This window comes from Oncorhynchus nerka, linkage group LG24, assembly GCF_034236695.1.
Source record: "Oncorhynchus nerka isolate Pitt River linkage group LG24, Oner_Uvic_2.0, whole genome shotgun sequence".
Classification (NCBI taxonomy): Eukaryota; Metazoa; Chordata; class Actinopteri; order Salmoniformes; family Salmonidae; genus Oncorhynchus; species Oncorhynchus nerka.
In genome coordinates, this window is record NC_088419.1 from 50,127,566 (window position 1) to 50,146,543 (window position 18,978).

At 42.7% G+C, this 18,978-nt stretch overlaps 1 protein-coding gene across 3 annotated transcripts; it reads left to right on the top strand.

Annotated features, from left to right (window-relative positions):
• Positions 1–3,730: 3,730 nt before the first annotated feature.
• LOC115108082 (nexilin-like) lies at positions 3,731–18,466 on the top strand. 3 transcript variants are annotated; one of them, XM_029632032.2, is made up of 15 exons: positions 3,734–3,997; positions 6,828–7,311; positions 7,597–7,788; positions 8,407–8,491; positions 8,796–8,944; positions 10,279–10,476; positions 12,516–12,692; positions 13,284–13,472; positions 13,655–13,846; positions 14,589–14,636; positions 15,204–15,401; positions 16,505–16,726; positions 16,831–17,022; positions 17,204–17,567; positions 17,771–18,466. In XM_029632032.2, the coding sequence occupies exons 2-15, from the start codon at positions 6,874–6,876 to the stop codon at positions 17,782–17,784; spliced, it is 2,658 nt and encodes an 885-aa protein (XP_029487892.1). In that variant the 5' UTR covers positions 3,734–3,997; positions 6,828–6,873; the 3' UTR covers positions 17,785–18,466. The 3 variants fall into 3 exon arrangements, with proteins under 3 accessions (XP_064865017.1, XP_029487894.1, XP_029487892.1); XM_065008945.1 differs by lacking the exon at positions 17,771–18,466 and having other exon boundaries at positions 3,731–3,997; positions 17,204–17,602; XM_029632034.2 differs by lacking the exons at positions 14,589–14,636; positions 17,771–18,466 and having other exon boundaries at positions 3,732–3,997; positions 17,204–17,602.
• The last annotated feature ends 512 nt before the right edge of the window (positions 18,467–18,978 follow it).

The window sequence follows — 18,978 nt, forward strand, 5'->3', positions numbered from 1 at the left end:
TCAAACAGTTTTAGAAACTTCAGAGTGTTTTCTATCCAAATCTACTAATTATATGCATATTCTAGCTTTTAGGACTGAGTAGCAGGCAGTTTACTCTGGGCACCTTTTTATCCAAGCTACTCAATACTGCCCCCCTGAAGTTAAATCCATTCTAAAGAAATTGAAAGAATATGGCACCACAACAAACCTGCCAAGAGAGGGCCACCCACCAAAACTCACAGACCAGGCAAGGAGGGCATTAATCAGAGAGGCAACAAAGAGACCAAAGATAACCCTGAAGGAGCTGCAAAGCTCCACAGCGGAGATTGGAGTATCTGTCCATAGGTCAACTTTAAGCCGTGCACTCCACAGAGCTGGGCTTTACAGAAGAGTGGTCAGAAAAAAAGCCATTGCTTAAAGAAAGAAATAAGCAAACACGTTTGATGTTCGCCAAAAGGCATGTGGGAGACTCCCCAAACATATGGAAGAAAGTACTAAAATTGAGCTTTTTGGCCATCAAGAAGATCACTATGTCTGGCACAAACCCTAAACCTTTCATCACCCTGAGAACACCATGCTGCCACCACCATGCTTTACTGTGGGGATCCTTTTCATTGGCAGGGACTGGGAAACTGGTCAGAATTGAAAGAATGATGGATGGCGCTAAATACATGGAAATTCTTGAGGGAAACCTGTTTCAGTCTTCCAGAGATTTGAGACTGGGACGGAGGTTCACCTTCCAGCAGAACAATGACCCTAAGCATACTGCTACAGCAACACTCGAGTGGTTTAAGGGGAAACTTTTAAATGTCTTGGAATGGCCTAGTCAAAGCCCAGACCTCAATCCAATTGAGAATCTGTGGTATGACTTAAAGATTGCTGTACACCAGCTGAACCCATCCGACTTGAAGGAGCTGGAGCAGTTTTGCCTTGAAGAGTGGGCAAACATCCCAGTGGCTAGATGTGCCAAGCTTATAGAGACATGCCCCAAGAGACTTGCAGCTGTAATCGCTGCAAAAGGTGTCTGTACAAAGTATTGACTTTTGTGTTATTTCTTGTTTGTTTCACCCCAACAAATATTTTGTATCTTCAAAGTGGTAGGCATGTTGTGTAAATCAAATGATACAAACCCCCCAAAATCTATTTTAATTCCAGGTTGTAAGGCAACAAAATAGGAAAAATGCCAAGGTGCGTGAATACTTTCATAAGCCACTGTAGTGGGGGTTTATTCAATTGCCTCTGAATTCTCAGAAGGCAGCCCGACCTCCGTCCTCTTTTTCTCCGTCTTCTATTCACGCAAATGACGGGGATTTGGGCCTGTTCCCGGGAAAGCAGAATGTCCTTCACATCGGGCTCGTCGGACTTGTTAAATAAAAAAAAAGCTTCTGCCAGTTCGTGGTGAGTAATTGCTGTTCTGATGTCCAGAAGTTATTTTCGGTCATAGGAGACTGTAGCAGCAACATCATGTACGGAATGAGTTCAAAAATAAGTTACAAACAACACAAAAAAACAAACAAAAAACACAATTGGTTAGGTGCACGTAAAATGTCAGCCATCTTCTCCGGCGCCCTGATACATGATACATTCCCGTGCATGGCCAGTGTACTGCTCACAAACATGCTCCTAATGCTCCTAATGCTCCAGCTGTGTGAAGAAGAGGCCAGACTGGCCAGTGAGTCAGTGAGTCAGCAGCTGTGAGACTGTCATTAGTGTGACTGATAAGAGCTGACAAATGTGTCTGAATCAGGGTTTCTATTACATCCTTCACTATGGTGAGCACCATAGGTTAAAATTGCTACAATATTCAGAATAGGTCAACCCCCCCCCCCCCTGTTAGTTTCTCTAAAATCCCCCTAAAGATAGTATATGACCGCATCATTAGCGATGGCAAAATGTTTAGAATTGCAAGAAATTTGCTTTCAAGAAAAAAATTCAAACTCTTCTCTTTCTCAATTTTCAAACAGAAATGAGGTATGCCTTTGGTCGTTCATCGATGTGTCGTTCTGGTCATGCGCACCGTGACAAACGAAGCTAGTTCGTTAGCCACTTTAGCTAGCCAGTAACTCCTCCAGTACGTGTTGACGTCATTTCACAGGACTTGTTTTTGGACGGAAGCTGTAGAGATCGGTAAGAAATGGCACTTCTGTAGCCAAATATGTTATTCATACAAAAATAAATGTAAGCATTAAATGACCTGGTATGATGGTGGATTGATCTGTTATACAGTTTAAAGCAGTTCTTTTTGTGTTTTTGACCCAAGTCGACCTTTAAAGTAAATGTCACGACAAAATGTGATTTGATTTGATCTGAATTGACATCATCCTCTATGAGGAAATAGCGAGCACTTTTTAAACAGTTGAGATTTGAGGTGGGGTTTTTGAAGTGTTTTTTTCCCCCCACTTATACTGTGTTTTCAAAATACCCTTCCATATCCCCCTCAAAACCCCTCAATCGAAGGCTAATAAGTCATGCCAAACTGTATAGGATGGCAGGAAATTGCAGGAAATCTCAAAAACAATTCCAGGGGAGGACCCCCCGGCTACTGTTCGTCCCTCCCCCAATATCTACACCACCATTTTTCCCTTGGTGAACACTACTTTCTCATCATACTTCAGAGGCATCAGCCTACTATGAGGAGTAGTGGGGTTAGTAATATCATACAGAATGGTATAGACTTTGGACAAATGCTTGACCCTAAATGACTGATGCTGTATATGGAATATGTGGGTTATTATATGACAAAGTAAGACTGTAAACCTGTTATTGTATGGCCCTTGAGACACTGATATGTAGCCTAGGCAGCTAGCCGTCATTGCATCGCACAGTGACAGTGATATTTGGGTTATTGCTGGGCTGCAGTGGGAAAACAAAGGCAACCTGCTTTCACTCATACCAGATAAGCCATCCTGCCTCTCAACACCAACAAGCAGATAGGTGCAGTGAAATGTGTTGTTTTCCAGGGTCAGACATAGTAGTATGGCAACCGTGGAGCAAATGAGGGATAAGTGACTTGCTCAAGCTTTTTTACTGTGTCAGCTCAGGTATTTGAACCAGCAACCTTTTGATTACTGGCCTAACACTCTAACCACCAGGGTACCTGCCACCTTCGACTGTGTCCCGAGCTGATTATGAATGTATTCCATATAAAAGTTAGGGATGAACAGTGGAACTTGGAATGCGTCCTGAGAAGTAGGCATACCCTATCATGAGTTTGAGCCAGTCTCTCATGTAAACACCATTTTTATATTTGACATAGGCCTAATGATGAGTTCAGTATTGTGCAAGTTTCACACATGTTTATGTCTCAACCACAGGAGGTTGGTGGCACCTTAATTGGGGAGGACAGGCTCCTGGTAATGGCTGGTGTGGGATAGGTGGAATGGTATCAAATACAACAAACTCATCAGTTGATACCATTCCATTCGCTCCGTTCTAGACATTATTATGAGCCGTCCTCCTCCCAGCAGCCTCCACTGGACATGTTCAAATAGCAAGCCTACCACACTGTCAGCATTTTTTTTTAAAGACAATATGTATGTTCTGGTGGAAAAGGGTGAATCATAGGACTAGTAGTAGCCAAATTGCTGAAAGATAACATGCCAACAAAATAGTTTATTAAATGTAGCCTTCCTTAACTCACGCAATGTCGTTATAAAGGCAGGGAATATACCATTTGACAAATACAAACACAGGCAGGGAGACTGGCTGAGAGAACTGCAGCTGTATCTGCATCAAGCGAACAGAAAGCACCATGCGTATTTGGGGCGACAGCTGAAGCTGGCGCTGGCGCGCGCGGAATGCGTTAGACGGCAAAAGTAGCGGTAGGCCTACTTTTATGGAAGCTGGTTACGGATATGTAACCTCACCCATTCGACTTTGAGTCGTCTGACAGTGAACAGGGCGCACACATCTCCGTGCTTTGACAAGTTGGGATTTGTCATCTTGCCATTACTTTTGTTTTAATCCACTATTTGTACAGAAAATTCATATGATAAAGGAGGATATTACACTGAAACAGGTAAACGTTTTTTTTCCTGCAAGACTTTAGTTGAAGATAATGTGTGTTATGTGGATGTTAAAATTCACCTGTTGAGGGAGAGTTTCAAATTTGCCCCTCAAGTGTTGATCTTTAAATTGAGATTTGTAATGTACATTTTTAAAAAGAATGCTAGGCAAACTATAATTTAGTCATATAAAAAGGTGAAATATTGAAAGTTATAATGTTTCAGTCAGGCCTAGTTGACTTTGCTTTGTCATTCAGCTGTTGGGTATAAAAAAAATACACAAAAACATGTTTTGTTTAGCTGTAAAATAAAATATTCTGTTAGTTTGGTACTCTTACTTTTTAATGTCGGTCTAACATGACCAAACATCAAAGAAATCCAGATATGTTCTTTTAAAACACAGATTATTTTTTATTTGAACACACAGATTCTTCCAGCACATTGTCATGGTATTTAGTGGCAGCTGAGTATATCTGTTAGACCAAAATAGGACTTCACTTGCCAGGCCTAAATGTGTTGGTTAACTATGATATGGCAGTTCAAGTTATTCGAGGCAAATCCTTGCATGAAATGTGGGGTCAAGAAAAGTACTCATGGGTGTAACTGTAATTCAATAGACTGTAGATCTTTTTTTTTACAGTAATAACTCTTCTTGCCAATATGTTATACTCTAAATGATTAAATATGAGGTCATGATTGATAGGCTACTTAAGTTTATACACCATATGGAAGTGCTTCAACAATACTATAAATGTGCCTGGAATTATATTTTCTAATGGTATTTGTGTTTCAGCAAAGGCTTGACAACTTCTTTGTAGAGAGATGGTGACTTGGGCTTTGTGTTTGGTCACTGCATCCCTATATTGCATCATTTGGATTAGTGTCCATTTGTGATATACAAAGAGACAATTTTGCCATAAAAAGGGTATCATTTAAAAAATAAAAATAAAACATTTACATGATTTATCACCTTTATTATGATGCCTGGTTGTCACAGCTGGATTGAAGAGGGCAGTGTATTCTGATGACCAAATCCACAGCTGTAACAGATATACTGATCCCAGTCTAATAGTGCATTGGTTGAGATACAATTTTTTTTTTAGAAAGAAGCCTTGGGTTATTCATATATTGTTAGAATCCAGTTAATTACCTGTTACTCTCAGACTGGTAATCCATACCATCAACGTCACAGTAGTTGTCGTACTCACAGTAGTTGATGTGATATGTGCCAACACAGCTGTCTATCAGGTGTGTAATGGGAAATCGATCTGAACTTGAACTCAAAGTCAAATTTGCAACAGGTGGTCCTTTTGACAAAAAGCGTTCAATCCATCAATCAGTCAAATCAATGACATTGTATTTGTTGGCCTATATTTTTAAAAATTCAAATCAAATCAAATTGTATTGGTCACATGCACATGTTTAGCGGTACTTTGCACTGCCCTTTGTTCACCGCAAACCCCTGACTGTTTACGTCAGTATTATTACCAAGTGAATTGATGAGAACATATTCAAAATGTATAGCCATGCCAGATGCCAAGCTCAGATTTCTAACACACGGATCAACAGTAACCTTTTTAGTGTCTGATGACACTATGGCCCAAACATGTCTTGCTCATCCGATTGTCTGGGACTAAGTCTGTCCGTTTTGTCAAGGGTCTGTTGGGCGACATGCGGCTGCCGACCCTAGCTCTATCCCACCGCATATCACTCATCAGAAATAGCCATGATCACATGGCCTGGACACACAAGTGGGCTATACTTAGCGTTCTGACCCTGCACTGGGGAGGAGGAGGGGGAGGAGGAGGAGGAGCAACCCTTTCCTCCCCTAAACTGCAGCAGCCATGAGGTGCCTGCCTCCCCAAACAGACACTCGCAAGACTTCAGATGCTCAGCAATTGTGTTTATTTATAATGTGATATTGTGTAGGCAGGGTATTAATTAATCAATCTAATGTGTTTTATAGAGGCCTTTTACAGTAGTTGTCACAAAGTGCTTTACAGTGTAATATGTAGGGTAGTAAAACAATGACAGATATTCAAAGTTACACACATTCTTGACGTCCATATAGGCTAGCCATTTACCACACCGCATTTCAGAAAGGGCAATTTGTAATGTTTACCTGTAAAATGGTTGCCTATTCAATATAGTTTGTTCAGTCAGCTCAATCTGAAGTCCATCATTGGTAGATCTGTCAGACCATTACATCTTTACCTACAAATTACTATCTTTACATTACTATCATTACTATCTTTATTACATTACTATCTTTACCTACACCCAAACAAGGGCACTGCGTTCATCCACCTCTGGCCTGCTCGCCTCCCTACCACTGAGGAAGTACAGTTCCCGCGCAGCCCAGTCAAAACTGTTCGCTGCTCTGGCCCCCAATGGTGGAACAAACTCCCTCACGACGCCAGGACAGCGGAGTCAATCACCACCTTCCGGAGACACCTGAAACCCCACCTCTTTCAGGAATAACTAGGATAGGATAAAGTAATCCTTCTCACCCCCCCCCCCCCTTAAAAGATTTAGATGCACTATTGTAAAGTGGCTGTTCCACTGGATGTCTTAAGGTGAACGCACCAATTTGTAAGTCGCTCTGGATAAGAGCGTCTGCTAAATGACTTAAATGTAAATGTAAATGTAAATCTTTGATGATGGTTGAGATGAATGAGACTACATTTAGTTAGCATTTTTTGGTTGAGTAAGTTTGAATATGGGAAAGAGGAGCTCAATATAATTGTTAAAGCGATATGCACAATAAATAATAAAGTGATTATGTGAAGATTAATAGGTTGTTATATGTACGATACCGTAATGTTACCTTTCTTTTTTTGACAGGTAACATTTGAAGAGGACCTTGTCAATTTGTCAGAGTGGCGCAGACATGACTGAGGTGGCACAGAATGTTGCGGATGTCGCATACGACATGACTGAGGTGGCACACGGCCTGAACGATACGAATGAGAACGCGCATGGCGACGTCGCGACCGAGTGGCACGGTCTCGGGGCACACAAAGAGGACGATGCCCCACCTGACAAGCATGACGAGGCACTTAGCGAGAATGAGGAAGAGGTTCACACCGAAGAGGACGAGGTTCACACAGAGCCTGAGGAGGACGAGGAAGATGAGGCACACGACATGAGTGAGGCGGAGCACAGGGAAAATGACACGGCAAAGGACAAGCCGATGCAAAGGTCAAGATCGAGGAAGGACAAGAAGGATGAGGGACAAAATGGTGTGGCTCACGACATGGACAATGAAAAAGAGGAAGAAGAGAAAGACCAGTTACAGAACATATCTGAAGTGGCACTGAAACAAGAGGTGAGGCACGGCCATATCTGTGAGTTTATCCTGTTGGAGTTGACGTATTAGCTTACTGAATAGGGTTGTCGAGACAATTACTGATGTTACATCAGGGAGTGTGCCTGTAGATCTCTCATAAGGTTTCTGCAGCGTTCAACTGAATGGCACTATTCAAAACGTGTTTGAGTTCTGAGACTCTCAGCCCTATGGATCTCACTCCTATGAATCTTTCCCATAGCACACTCCCAATCCTTTACAATTTTTTTTTTTTACATTGACACGTGTATCTTCATCTTTCTCCAGAGACTCCTGCGCTTCAAAAAGCCGGTGGCCAGGAGCTACGTGCCCCAGATTGGTAAGGCTGACGTGAAGAACAAGTTTGAGGCCATGCAGAAGGCCAGGGAGGAGCGCAACAGTAGGAGGAGCCAGGAGGAGCACCAGAAGAGGAAGGAGCAGTATGTCAAGGAGAGGGAATACAACCGCAGGAAGCAACAGGTCGGAGGTCAAACAAGACAGAGATAACCCCAACTAACTGTGACCTGCATGGTATGGAGCACTAGCCTCAACAACCACAGTGTGGGTGTACTGGAGAACATCATCACATCACTTTGTGCAGATTTTTTTTCTTTTTTAATTTAATTGAAGTACCTTATAATTGTGTTTGGGTTGTGCTTTTATCCATCTAGGGTGATTATTCTAAACATTTTTTTACTGATAATTACTGATAACATACTAAATCAACTGTGCATTTTATGCATGTTGTCCTTTATCACAAGCTGTATCACAGGTTGCAGCGTGGTAAAACAAACAGTGACCGATACGAGGGATTAACACATTGATACTCAGGAGGGGGGGGGGGGGGGGAGGAGAGAAAACGCCCTGTACTATCGTAGTCAACTCTCCAAGACGGGATGCCTTAATGCTGATCTCCCCCCATGTCACAACCACATGATCCAATCAGAGGCCTCCCTGCAGGTCACATGCATGTGCAAATACACAGGATTAGGGGCTTGAGAACTTGCTGGGACCAGCATGGCTCCTGAGCGTGCAAAGCAGATGATCCCAGATAAACTGGTAACCTCTCAGCAAAGCTCTCCCTCTGATCCACCACAGATAAAAGAACTACTTGCCTCCAGTGATGAGGAGGAGGAGGTGAAGCCAGCCAAGGTAGAGAAATCCTACGTCCCCAAGATCACAGGTAGGAAATGGGGGTATTGTTGAGGGTGTAGAGGAGGGCAGGTGGGCTGTGGGAGAGGACTGAGGAAGAGGGCTCTGTTCTAATTCTCATCTCAACCCATGGGGCAAATTCATTTGGCAACAAACTGAAAGGATACGGACTGAAAAAGGGAGGGACTACCTGGACTCATCCAATAAGGAGCGCTCATTTTCAATTCCAGCTGCAAAACGTTTTAAAACGTTGCATGCCTAACGAACACGACCCTGTTGTTTGTGCTGTGGCCTCATCTTCACCATCATCCACGTGTGGGTTCTACACTCTACAGGTAGCGTGAAGGGGAAGTTTGCCGAGATGGAGAAGCAGAGACAGGAGGAGGAGAGGAAGAGGATGGAGGAGGAGAGGAAGAAGCGCGCCACACAGGACATCATGGAGAAAGCGAAGATGCAGAAGGAGCTGGCCAAGAAAGCCGCAGAGGTAAACATGCGGGATTACTTCCAGGTATACTGTAGTGTAGCCTATAGGGGAAGTGGGACAGTGGGGCTGGATTGCTCAGTCGCTGCCTCTACTGAGGGGCTGGCCTCCATCTATGTGTAATCAGTCAGGTAATCCTCAGCTGCCTCCCAGATGAGTTATTTTAAGTGCCATTTGAAAGGCTAACAGTTGGTGCAGGTTGGAGGGAAATCCTGCAGTGGAGTCCAATGGGGCTGCAAGCCACAGCAGCTCTGAGAACACACATTCAGGTCGTATGCTATGAATTTTGGGTGTATCTGTCAAGTTGAACAAGGTTTTCCTCACTTGTCATCGCGTAGTGGCTTTAGTATCCTTAGAATGGATCACAAACTAAATTGCTGCTTTCGAAAGGCATTCAGCGCTAGTTGCAATGCTGTAGCTATAACCATGCCAAACTGGACCGAAGCCAGTTCTCCAAATTCATGTTGACCTAGATACGATAAGGTGGTAGATTTCAGGAAGTGACAACACACACTAGGAAGTACTAGGAAGCATTATGCCTAATGCTTGTATTCAGTGCTCACTGTACACACGTTGTTGATCTTCGTTCTACTCCAGTGATCTATTTGTTTCTTGAACAAGGTGAAAGCTATATGGACTTCAATCTCCATTGTCTCCTTTCACTGCAACCTACTGCATGTACCTTGACTGTATAGTAGTGAGACAAAACTTGGGGAAGTCTTTATTGAGGGTGGGCGGTAGCTTTAACCTGAGCCAGTACTGACCGAGTGAGCTATAAACAATTGGGCCACCGTGCTTACAAGTTCTGCTGCTGCTTGAGCCACATACACTGTCAGGTGTAGACAACATGTGACTGGCAACTGTTTCCCACACCACTGACTAAATTAGCCCCTCCTATTTTAGGGCTGACATTCACAGACTGACCCATTGAAAATGGTGGCCATTAGGCCGAAAGAATGTTCTATTTTATGGGCTGTTAGCTTCTCTCTCTCTCTCTCTCTCTCTCTCTCTCTCTCTCTCTCTTTCTTACTCTCTCTCTCTCTCTCTCTCTCTCTCTCTGTGTTTTGTTAGTGGGGATTTTTCTCTTTATTTTGACATAACATAGGCACGTATCAACTAGTAATTTCATAATGTATAACATAGCTTTAGTCCATTACTTGGTTAAACACAACCACTTTAGCACTTGTCAAGTTCACAAACCAGGAAATGGTTTGTGTTGCTGATGTTTTATGTGCTAAACCCCCTTTAGGAATCAATAAAGTATTGTCTTATCATATCATATCTTATCACATGTTGAATGTAATTTCCTTTTCTCACATTGGCTCCACTTATGTCAGGAGGGAGATGACAGCATCCTGGTCTGTGTGGTGCCATCGAAGCCGTCGCGACCTCCAGGCAGGATCAAGATGAACTTTGAGGACCTGGAGAAGAACCGTGAGGAAGAGCTGAAGAAGAGGACTGAGGAGGAGAAGAAGAAGCGCTACGATGAGAACAAGCAGTCCTTCCGCGAGGCCAAGCGGCGCTCGGTTGTACAGGTGAGCTGAGGAGGACCTTTCCAATAGGCTTTGGCAGGACTGGCAGCGTAACTGTTTTAGGAGGAAATCTTGGAAAATCAAATATTTCATGAAAGCCATTATATCCATGTGTCTGTGTCAAAACGTCAATACAATACTTCGTGGGAATATGGTGGTCTAGGTGTAGATTGTTTATGTCAGCCCACAGGACAAAGAAAGAGCTTAAGTGTTTCAAGGAAAATCCTTAATGAAATCTATTCTGTCTGTGTCAATACCTTGTGGTAAAATGGGGGTCTAAGTGTAGATTGTTTATATCAAAGCAGGATGAGGAGCAGCCCACAGAGAAGTAGTTTTGGTAGGACAAAGGAACAGCTTACAGTGGCGTGCGAAAGTATTCACCCCCTTGGCATTTTTCCTATTTTATTGCCTTACAACCTGGTATTAAAATTGATTTTTGGGGGGTTTGTATTATTTGATTTACACAACATGCCTACCACTTTGAAGATACAAAATATATTTTATTGTGAAACAAACAAGCAATAACACAAAAAAACAGAAAAATTGAGCGTGCATAACTTTTCATCCCCCCAAGGTCAATACTTTGTAGCGCCACCTTTTGCAGCAATTACAGGTGCAAGTCTCTTGGGGCATGTCTCTCTAATCTTGGCACATCTAGCCACTGCGATTTTTGCCCATTCTTCTCCAGCTCCTTCAAGTTGGATGGGTTCCGCTGGTGTACAGTCATCTTTAAGTCATACTACAGATTCTCAATTGGATTCAGGTCTGGGCTTTGACTAGGCCATTCCAAGACATTTAAATGTTTCCCCTTAAACCACTCGAGTGTTGCTGTAGCAGTATGCTTCGGGTCATTGTCCTGCTGGAAGGTGAACCTCCGTCCCAGTCTCAAATCTCTGGAAGACTGAAACAGGTTTCCCTCAAGAATTTCCCTGTATTTAGCACCATCCATCATTCCTTCAATTCTGACCAGTTTCCCAGTCCCTGCCGATGAAAAACATCCTCACAGCATGATGCTGTCACCACCATGCTTCACTGTGGGGATGGTGTTCTCGGGGTGATGAGAGATGTTCGGTTTGTGCCAGACATAGTGTTTTCCTTGATGACCAAAAGCTCAATTTCAGTTTCATCTGACCAGAGTACCTTCTTTGATATGTTTGGAGAGTCTCCCACATGCCTTTTGGCGAACACCAAACGTGTTTTCTTATTTTTTTCTTTAAACAATGGCTCTTTCTGACCACTCTTCCGTAAAGCCCAGCTCTGTGGAGTGTATGGCTTAAAATGGTCCTATGGACAGATACTCCAATCTCCGCTGTGGAGCTTTGCAGCTCCTTCAGGGTTATCTTTGGTCTCCTTGTTGCCTTTCTGATTAATGCCCTCCTTGCCTGGGAGTTTTGGAGGGCGGCCCTCTCTTGGCAGGTTTGTTGTGGTGCCATTATTTCAATTGTTTAATAGTGTATTTAATGGTGCTCCGTGGGATGTTCAAAGTTTCCAATATATTATAACCCAACCCTGATCTGTACTTCTCCACAACTTTGTTCCTGACCTGTTAGGAGAGCTCCTTGGTCTTCATTGTGCCGCTTGCTCGGTGGTGCCCCTTGCTTAGTGGTGTTGCAGACTCTGGGGCCTTTCAGAACAGATGTATGACAGATCACTTATATTGCACACAGGTGGACTTTATTCAACTAATTATGTGACTTCTGAAGGTAATTGGTTGCGCCAGATCTTATTTAGGGGCTTCATAGCAAAGAGGGTGAATACATATGCACGCACCACTTTTCTGTTTGTAATTTTTTTCATTTCACTTCACCAATTTGACCAATTTTGTGCATGTCCATTAAATGGAATCCAAATAAAAATCCATTTAAGTTAAAGGTTGTAATGCAACAAAATAGGAAAAACGCCAAGAGGGATGAATACTTTTGCAAGGCACTGTAGGTGTTTCTAGGAAACTAGGAAAATCTCATCTTTCATGACAGCCGTTCTGTGTCACTACTTCATGTGGATATGGTGGTCTCTAAGGTAGACTGTCTTGGTCAACGCAGGATGAGGATGAGGAGCAACCCACGGAGAAGGAACAGGTGACTCCTGGGAAGCTGAAGATGACGTTTGAGGAGGCGGAGAAGGAGAGGCAGGAAAGGCTGAGGAAGCAGGCTGAGAGGGAAGCTAAACGACGTCTGCAAGAGGAGAAGAAAGCCTTCGAAGTGGCCAAGCTGGAAATGGTGACAGATCTAATAAAACACTATTAGCTCATTCCTTATTAGCATATTACGTTTCAATGGCCTGTACTTTCCTTGTAATAGCTGAGATATTTCCGACTTACTAGATACTGTAAACCTTGGTGGTAAATTATCAGTGTGGCCATTCTGTACCAACCCTGCATATCCCCTTCATACATCCTGCAGATCTTTTCTCTTGTGCTTTTGAAGTGTCAAGTTGACTTGTGGCATCTTTAGGTCTTGATGAGACTTTTAAAGAAGCAATCTCAATCTGTCAGAGCTTGCATGTTGGTGTGTATAATGTAGTTATAAAGGTGAACATAATCTCGTAAACATGGGATGAGGCCTAAAACGATCCATCTTTTCTGAACAAGAAAACCCCCCGGGAAAAAAAAAACTGTATTAAACAGTCAATGCATTCTTAACAGTAGCATTTACTTAGCACTACGTACAATCAAGCTTCGATAAGGTGCTTTGAGGCTCTTCCCGGATTGAACCTGCACTGTTGTTGTTGTTAGCGCTGCGTTCTAACCAACTGAGCTATACTTCCCAGCCTTGTGCCTTGTGTGATTTTGGAAGTTGATGTGTTTGCAGGGCGACGATGAGGAGGACTCACAAGGAGCTCAGGGCGAGAGAGAGGTGATCCAGCCTGGTAAACTAAGGCTGAGCTTCGAGGAGCTTGAGAAACAGAGGGTAGAGAATGAGCGCAAGGCAGCAGAGGCAGAGTACAAGAGACGAATGGAAGAGGAGAGGAGGGCTTTCGCCGAGGCCAGGAAAAGCATGGTCAGTGAGAGTAATATAATGGTCACTACACCTGGTCCCCAGATCTGTTTGTGCTGTCTTGCCATCTCCTATGGTCATTGCCATGTCATAGGAGGTGGTTTAGAGTTCCTTTTTCATACTGATCCCACCCAGAGATGTCAGACACTAGTTTGAGCTCTTTCGTTGTTGTCCTCCTTCTCCAGATAGTGGATGATGACGATGAGGTGTTCCTGGCCATGCTGAACCTGGAGGGTAGCAAGCCAGGGAAGCTGTGCATCAGTTTCGAGGACAAGGAGCGTCAGAGGAGAGAGGCGGAGGAGAAGAAAGCAGAGGAGGAGGCCAAGAGGAGGCTGGAGGAGGAGAAGAGGCTCTTTGCAGAGGCCCGCAAGAATATGGTAGGACTGGGTAACATACCCATAAAGATCCTACAATTCACTAGTGGAATTTGGTATCTTAGCATCATGATAAAAAAATCTGCCATCTTGCCAGGAAAAAAAAAAGATTTTAGAAACATTTGTGAATCATAGGATCTCTATGAACACACCTCTGCAGGCAGCACCAGCATGTTGCTTATGAAGCCCTGCGCTAACATGTAGGTTATAGTAGGCTACGTTCAGAAGGAGCATGTGAAAAGATTCAAATGATTTTGATGAATAATTTATTCCTGTTTTTTCATCATGATTAGAGCCACAGCGAGTTACTTTTTGTAACTTGTTTTGCGTGTGTATGTCACAGATGAATACCTTCAGTTTCTCACGCTGTGCGCTATTTTGAACTCGGCTTGATCCAGATGTGTCATCTGAGCTCATATCCAAATGTAATGCTCACACTTTAAACAAACTGCAAATGACATTTGCTTATAAATGATTTGTGTAGGCCTTACGAAGGCCTTATTATGACTCCATAGTTCTTATAGTTCATTTAAAGTTATAGTCTGTTTAAAGTGGGACCAATGTTGCTATAATCTACTGAAAACTAACCCCAATATTAACATTTGAGGAAGTCTATATTTAATATAAGAACTCAATCTCTAATTGGTCTATAATAGGACATGGATTAATCCTACATGATGATGTAACGTTACTGAAACACTACACTTGCAATTGCTGTTCCTACTTTCAAATGATCTTCTTAAAGAGCCCCCTGGATCGGGAAAAATCTAAGACTTCATATCAAGATGGAGAAGTAAGATATTTTCACTTTCAAATGACAATTGTACTTGTACACTGACTAAGAAGAAATAACACAGTGTTTCCCATGAACTGCTAATACTGTAAGTTCTTATTGTAAGTCAAAGGTCATATGCATGGATGTGAATGGTCTGTATGAATGGGATATTCAGTAGGCATACTAACACTGCTGACTTGCTTTAAAAGTGGCTCCCCATCAGTGTGTAATAATGTGTCCTGGTTACTTGGACTGATTCTACAATGATATTGAAAGATTTACTAGAACGAGATTAAAAATATTAATCTCATTCTATGGCTTTTTACAGTATCTGGTGAGAAGATCAATGTGATTTGGTTCTCTTAGCTTTGTGGTTCAATGTGACTATGTTGCTTAGCTTTGCTTTTCATTGGGTGCTTCACTGTTTGTGAATCATTCTGGGAGGGTTAAACCGGTGGATTAAATTGCTATTGGAAGCTGATATGATGATTGATTTGTGATTAAAGATTATTTGTGTTGTTTGATTCTGATTGGTTCATAGTGAAATGTCAAATGACACCATGCTCTGTGTTTGTATTCCGCCAGGTGCTAGACGAGGAAGAGGAAGGGATGTTCAAGAGCGAGTCCCAGGAAGCATTGCACCCTGGGAAACTAGAGATGAACTTCGAGGAGCTGCTGAAGCAGAAGGAGGAAGCCGATAGGAAGCGCAAGGTGGAGGCGCGCAAAAAGAAAATGGAGCAGGAGAAACTGGAGTTTGAGCAGCTCAGACAAGAGATGGGAGAGGTCAGTCATCAACATGGTATCAGTCTCACAATGCTCTTAACTAAAACCCACATGGGAAGTCTCATGGATATTGACATGGAACTACCAACTGCAGAGATTGATGACAAGACGAGGAGAACCAGGGACTGTATTTATCAAGCGTCTCAGAGTAGGAGTGCTGATTTATGATCAGTTTTGCCTTTTAGATCACAATCCCAAGATTACATGGACAGGTGGGACCTGATCCTAGATCAGCCCTCCTACTATGAGACGCTTGATACATACGGCTCCAGTTTAAACCATGAGACCTACAGTGAGCTCCAAAAGTATTGAGACAGTGGCAATTGTTTTGTTGTTTTGGCTCTGTACTCCAGCACTTTGGATTTGAAATGATACAAGCAGGTTAAAGTGCAGACTGTTTCATTTGAGGGTATTCTCATCCATACCGGGTGAACTGTTTAGAAAGTACAGCACTTTTTGTACGCAGTCCCCCAATATTAGGGACCAAAACTATTTGGACAAATTCAGTTATATGTGTATTAAAGTAGTCAAAAGTTGAGTATTTGGTGCCATATTCCTAGCAGCAATGATTACCACAAGCTTTTGACTTTCCATAATCATGGTAGACTTGACAATAATGTATAAGTGTTTAGAAACATATTCTATTCTTATTAACAATAAAAGTTGAATAAACTCCAAAATGACACAATACATTATTGACCATTCATTTCAATTGGGCACAAAATAATCTGAAATACAACCTAAACAAAACAGCAAATGAATCCAACAAGTTCGTAGAGTCACAAGCTTAATGTCATCATTGTGCGCTAGGAATATGGGACCAGTACTAAAGTTTTGACTACTTTAATACACATATACACACGTAAAAAAATACAAAAAGTGCTGTAATTTGTAAATGGTTCAACCGATACGGATGAAAATACCCTCAAATTAAAGACAGTCTGCACTAACCTCGTAGTCAATTGTACCACCAAAGTGCTGGACTACAGAGCCAATACAACAACAAAAAGATGTCACTGTCCCAATACTTTTGGAGCTCACTGTATGCTTCGATTGTGATCGTATCCTCATCACTCATCAGTTCAATGTGCTTCTTTCCAAAGGATGAAGTGAATGAGAGCTCTGATACAGTGAGTAAGGAGTATGAGGAGCTGAAGAAACTCAAGAGGACCGGCTCCATCCAGGCCAAGAACCTCAAGTCCAAGTTTGAGAAGATCAAGCAGTTGAAAGACGAGGAGATCCAGAAAACGATTGAGGACGTGAGAGCAAAGAGAAAGGCCGTAGACGAGGAAATCAAAGAGAGGGAAGAAGAGCGGGTCCAGGAGGTATATATTTGAGCATGGTCCTTCAGAATCGCTTAGGAACGCCAACGTGTTGGTCTGTATCATGTTCTTCTGAAATCACTTACTGTGAGGGCTGTTTTTTTCAGGAGGATGATGAAGGCAAAAAGGACACAGAGAAGGGGGCTGAGGAGGCTCCTTTCAGACAGAAGGTGGACATGCGCGCACGGTTCGAACAAATGGCCAAAGCCAGAGAGGGGGAGGAGAGGAAAAGGGTGGAGGAACAGAAGCTGCAGAGGATGCAGTTCGAGCAGCAAGAGATTGACGCCGCTCTCCAAAAAGTAAATCCCTCTTTCATCGGGTTCAATCATCGGGTTTCTCGTTGTTAAACTGTGGGCATCCTTGACACGCATGACATTCTAAAAACGCATGACAGCTCAGTTTAGCCCGAAGTGGTAATGTGAGAGGGGGGAGGGGTTCCACAAATCTAAAATGTGATATCACGTGTCATGTCTTTGGCAGAAAAGGGAAGATGAGGAGGAGGAAGAGGGAAGCATCATCAATGGCTCGGCAGCCTATGAGGATGAGGAGGACCACGCCAGGTCGGGGGCTCCGTGGTTTAAGAAGCCCCTGAAGAACCAATCGGTGGTGGATGCCGAGCCAGTGCGGTTCACGGTGAAGATCACCGGGGAGCCCAAGCCGGAGGTGACCTGGTGGTTTGAGGGGAATATGCTCCAGGACTGTGAGGACTATCAGTACATAGAGAGAGGGGAGACATTCTGCCTCTACCTACCAGAGACCTTCCCAGAGGACGAGGGAGAGTACATGTGCAAAGCTGTCAACAGCAGAGGCACCGCTGCCAGCACCTGTATCCTAACGATAGAAAGTAAGCAATCGTACGTCTGACTGCCACTGCATGCCTGCATGATACCACTTCCTGTTTTAGTTTTCTGATCTTCCTATGATTGGATGGGATCGCATGCTCCTCTTTCTATGATTGGATGGGATCGCATGTTCCTCTTCCTCATTGGCTTGGTTCAGTTGGTTCATCTATGGGTAACACCTCCCTTTTCTGTTTCTCTCTTCCAGCTGAGGACTACTGATGCTTTCCTTTTTCTGGAACTTTCCCTGTCTCTCTCACTCTTTTTGTATAACGTAATATCTCATGTTAGAGCCAAAAAGAGGAGGAAACAGCATTATGCTAGCCATTCCTTCTAGGGATACACACAAAATGAAAAGTGCAAGATCATGTTGTTTACGTATTGCTCATCATTCATCCCTTTCATTATTATGTTTAGGATGAAATCTGTGCCAAATCACATATTGGTCCCATGAGTGATTGCTGCCATGAATGACGTTCAGATTGATTTTGTGATCATATCATAGATCACAACGCCTGTGCATCTGAGAAAATGTCCCTTCAAAGGTCAAATTTCATAAAGTTTCATTTGAGAATATGGTGCAACCCAATTTAAAGCCTTTTGATATCCCTGTGAAATAGATACAGCAGTATGCACAATCTATCTGAAACATTGGTTACTAATAAAAAGATCTATTTAGGATTTTTGTTTCTTTTCTTTTTTAATATTTTGTTAATCTAAAAGGTACACAAAGATTTTTCATATCCCAAAAGTTTTTTTCTTCATGTTGAGCTAAAATACAACTCTACATGATATGCATTATATAGTTGTATGGTTTGAAATATAATGACACAATTGGTTTTATGCTAGCCTAAATATTTGTGATACGTTTATTTAAAGTTTTAATAAAATTTGCTAAATACCAGTCTCTGTGCAACTGTTGTATCATTTATTTTAACATGAATTACAGTAATGTAAATGCATGGATGGAGGGATGGATGGAGGGATGGATGGATGGATGGATGGAGGGAGGGAGGGAGGGAGGGAGGGAGGGAGGGAGGGAGGGAGGGAGGGAGGGAGGGAGGGAGGGAGGGAGGGAGGGTTTCTACTTATTCCATTCTATTCTATTCTAGGGCATTTGTAGTTTATTACAATGTTGTAAGACATATACTATTTTCAGTTGCACCTTTATCAAGGTGCATAGATTTTGATGTACATTGATCAAAAGTTACGTAAGTATGATATATATATGAAAAATATACGCTACTGTTCAAAAGTTTGGGGTCACTTAGAAATGTCCTTGTTTTTGAAACAATAGTTTGAGAAAGAGATGCCTCACAAGTCCTCTACTAGCAGCTTCATTTAAATAGTACCAGCAAAACACCCGTCTCAACGTCAAGGTGAGGCGACGTCAGGCGACTCCGGTTCTGTTTCTCA

What these genes read in the sequence shown, in the direction of transcription:
- LOC115108082 (XM_065008945.1), top strand. Translation starts at nt 6,874, where the DNA reads ATGACTGAGGTGGCACAGAATGTTGCGGATGTCGCATACGACATGACT. An exon ending in TGGCCAAGAAAGCCGCAGAG is followed by an intron (nt 8,945 to 10,278) that starts GTAAACATGCGG and finishes CACTTATGTCAG; the next exon opens with GAGGGAGATGACAGCATCCT. An exon ending in AAGTGGCCAAGCTGGAAATG is followed by an intron (nt 12,693 to 13,283) that starts GTGACAGATCTA and finishes ATGTGTTTGCAG; the next exon opens with GGCGACGATGAGGAGGACTC.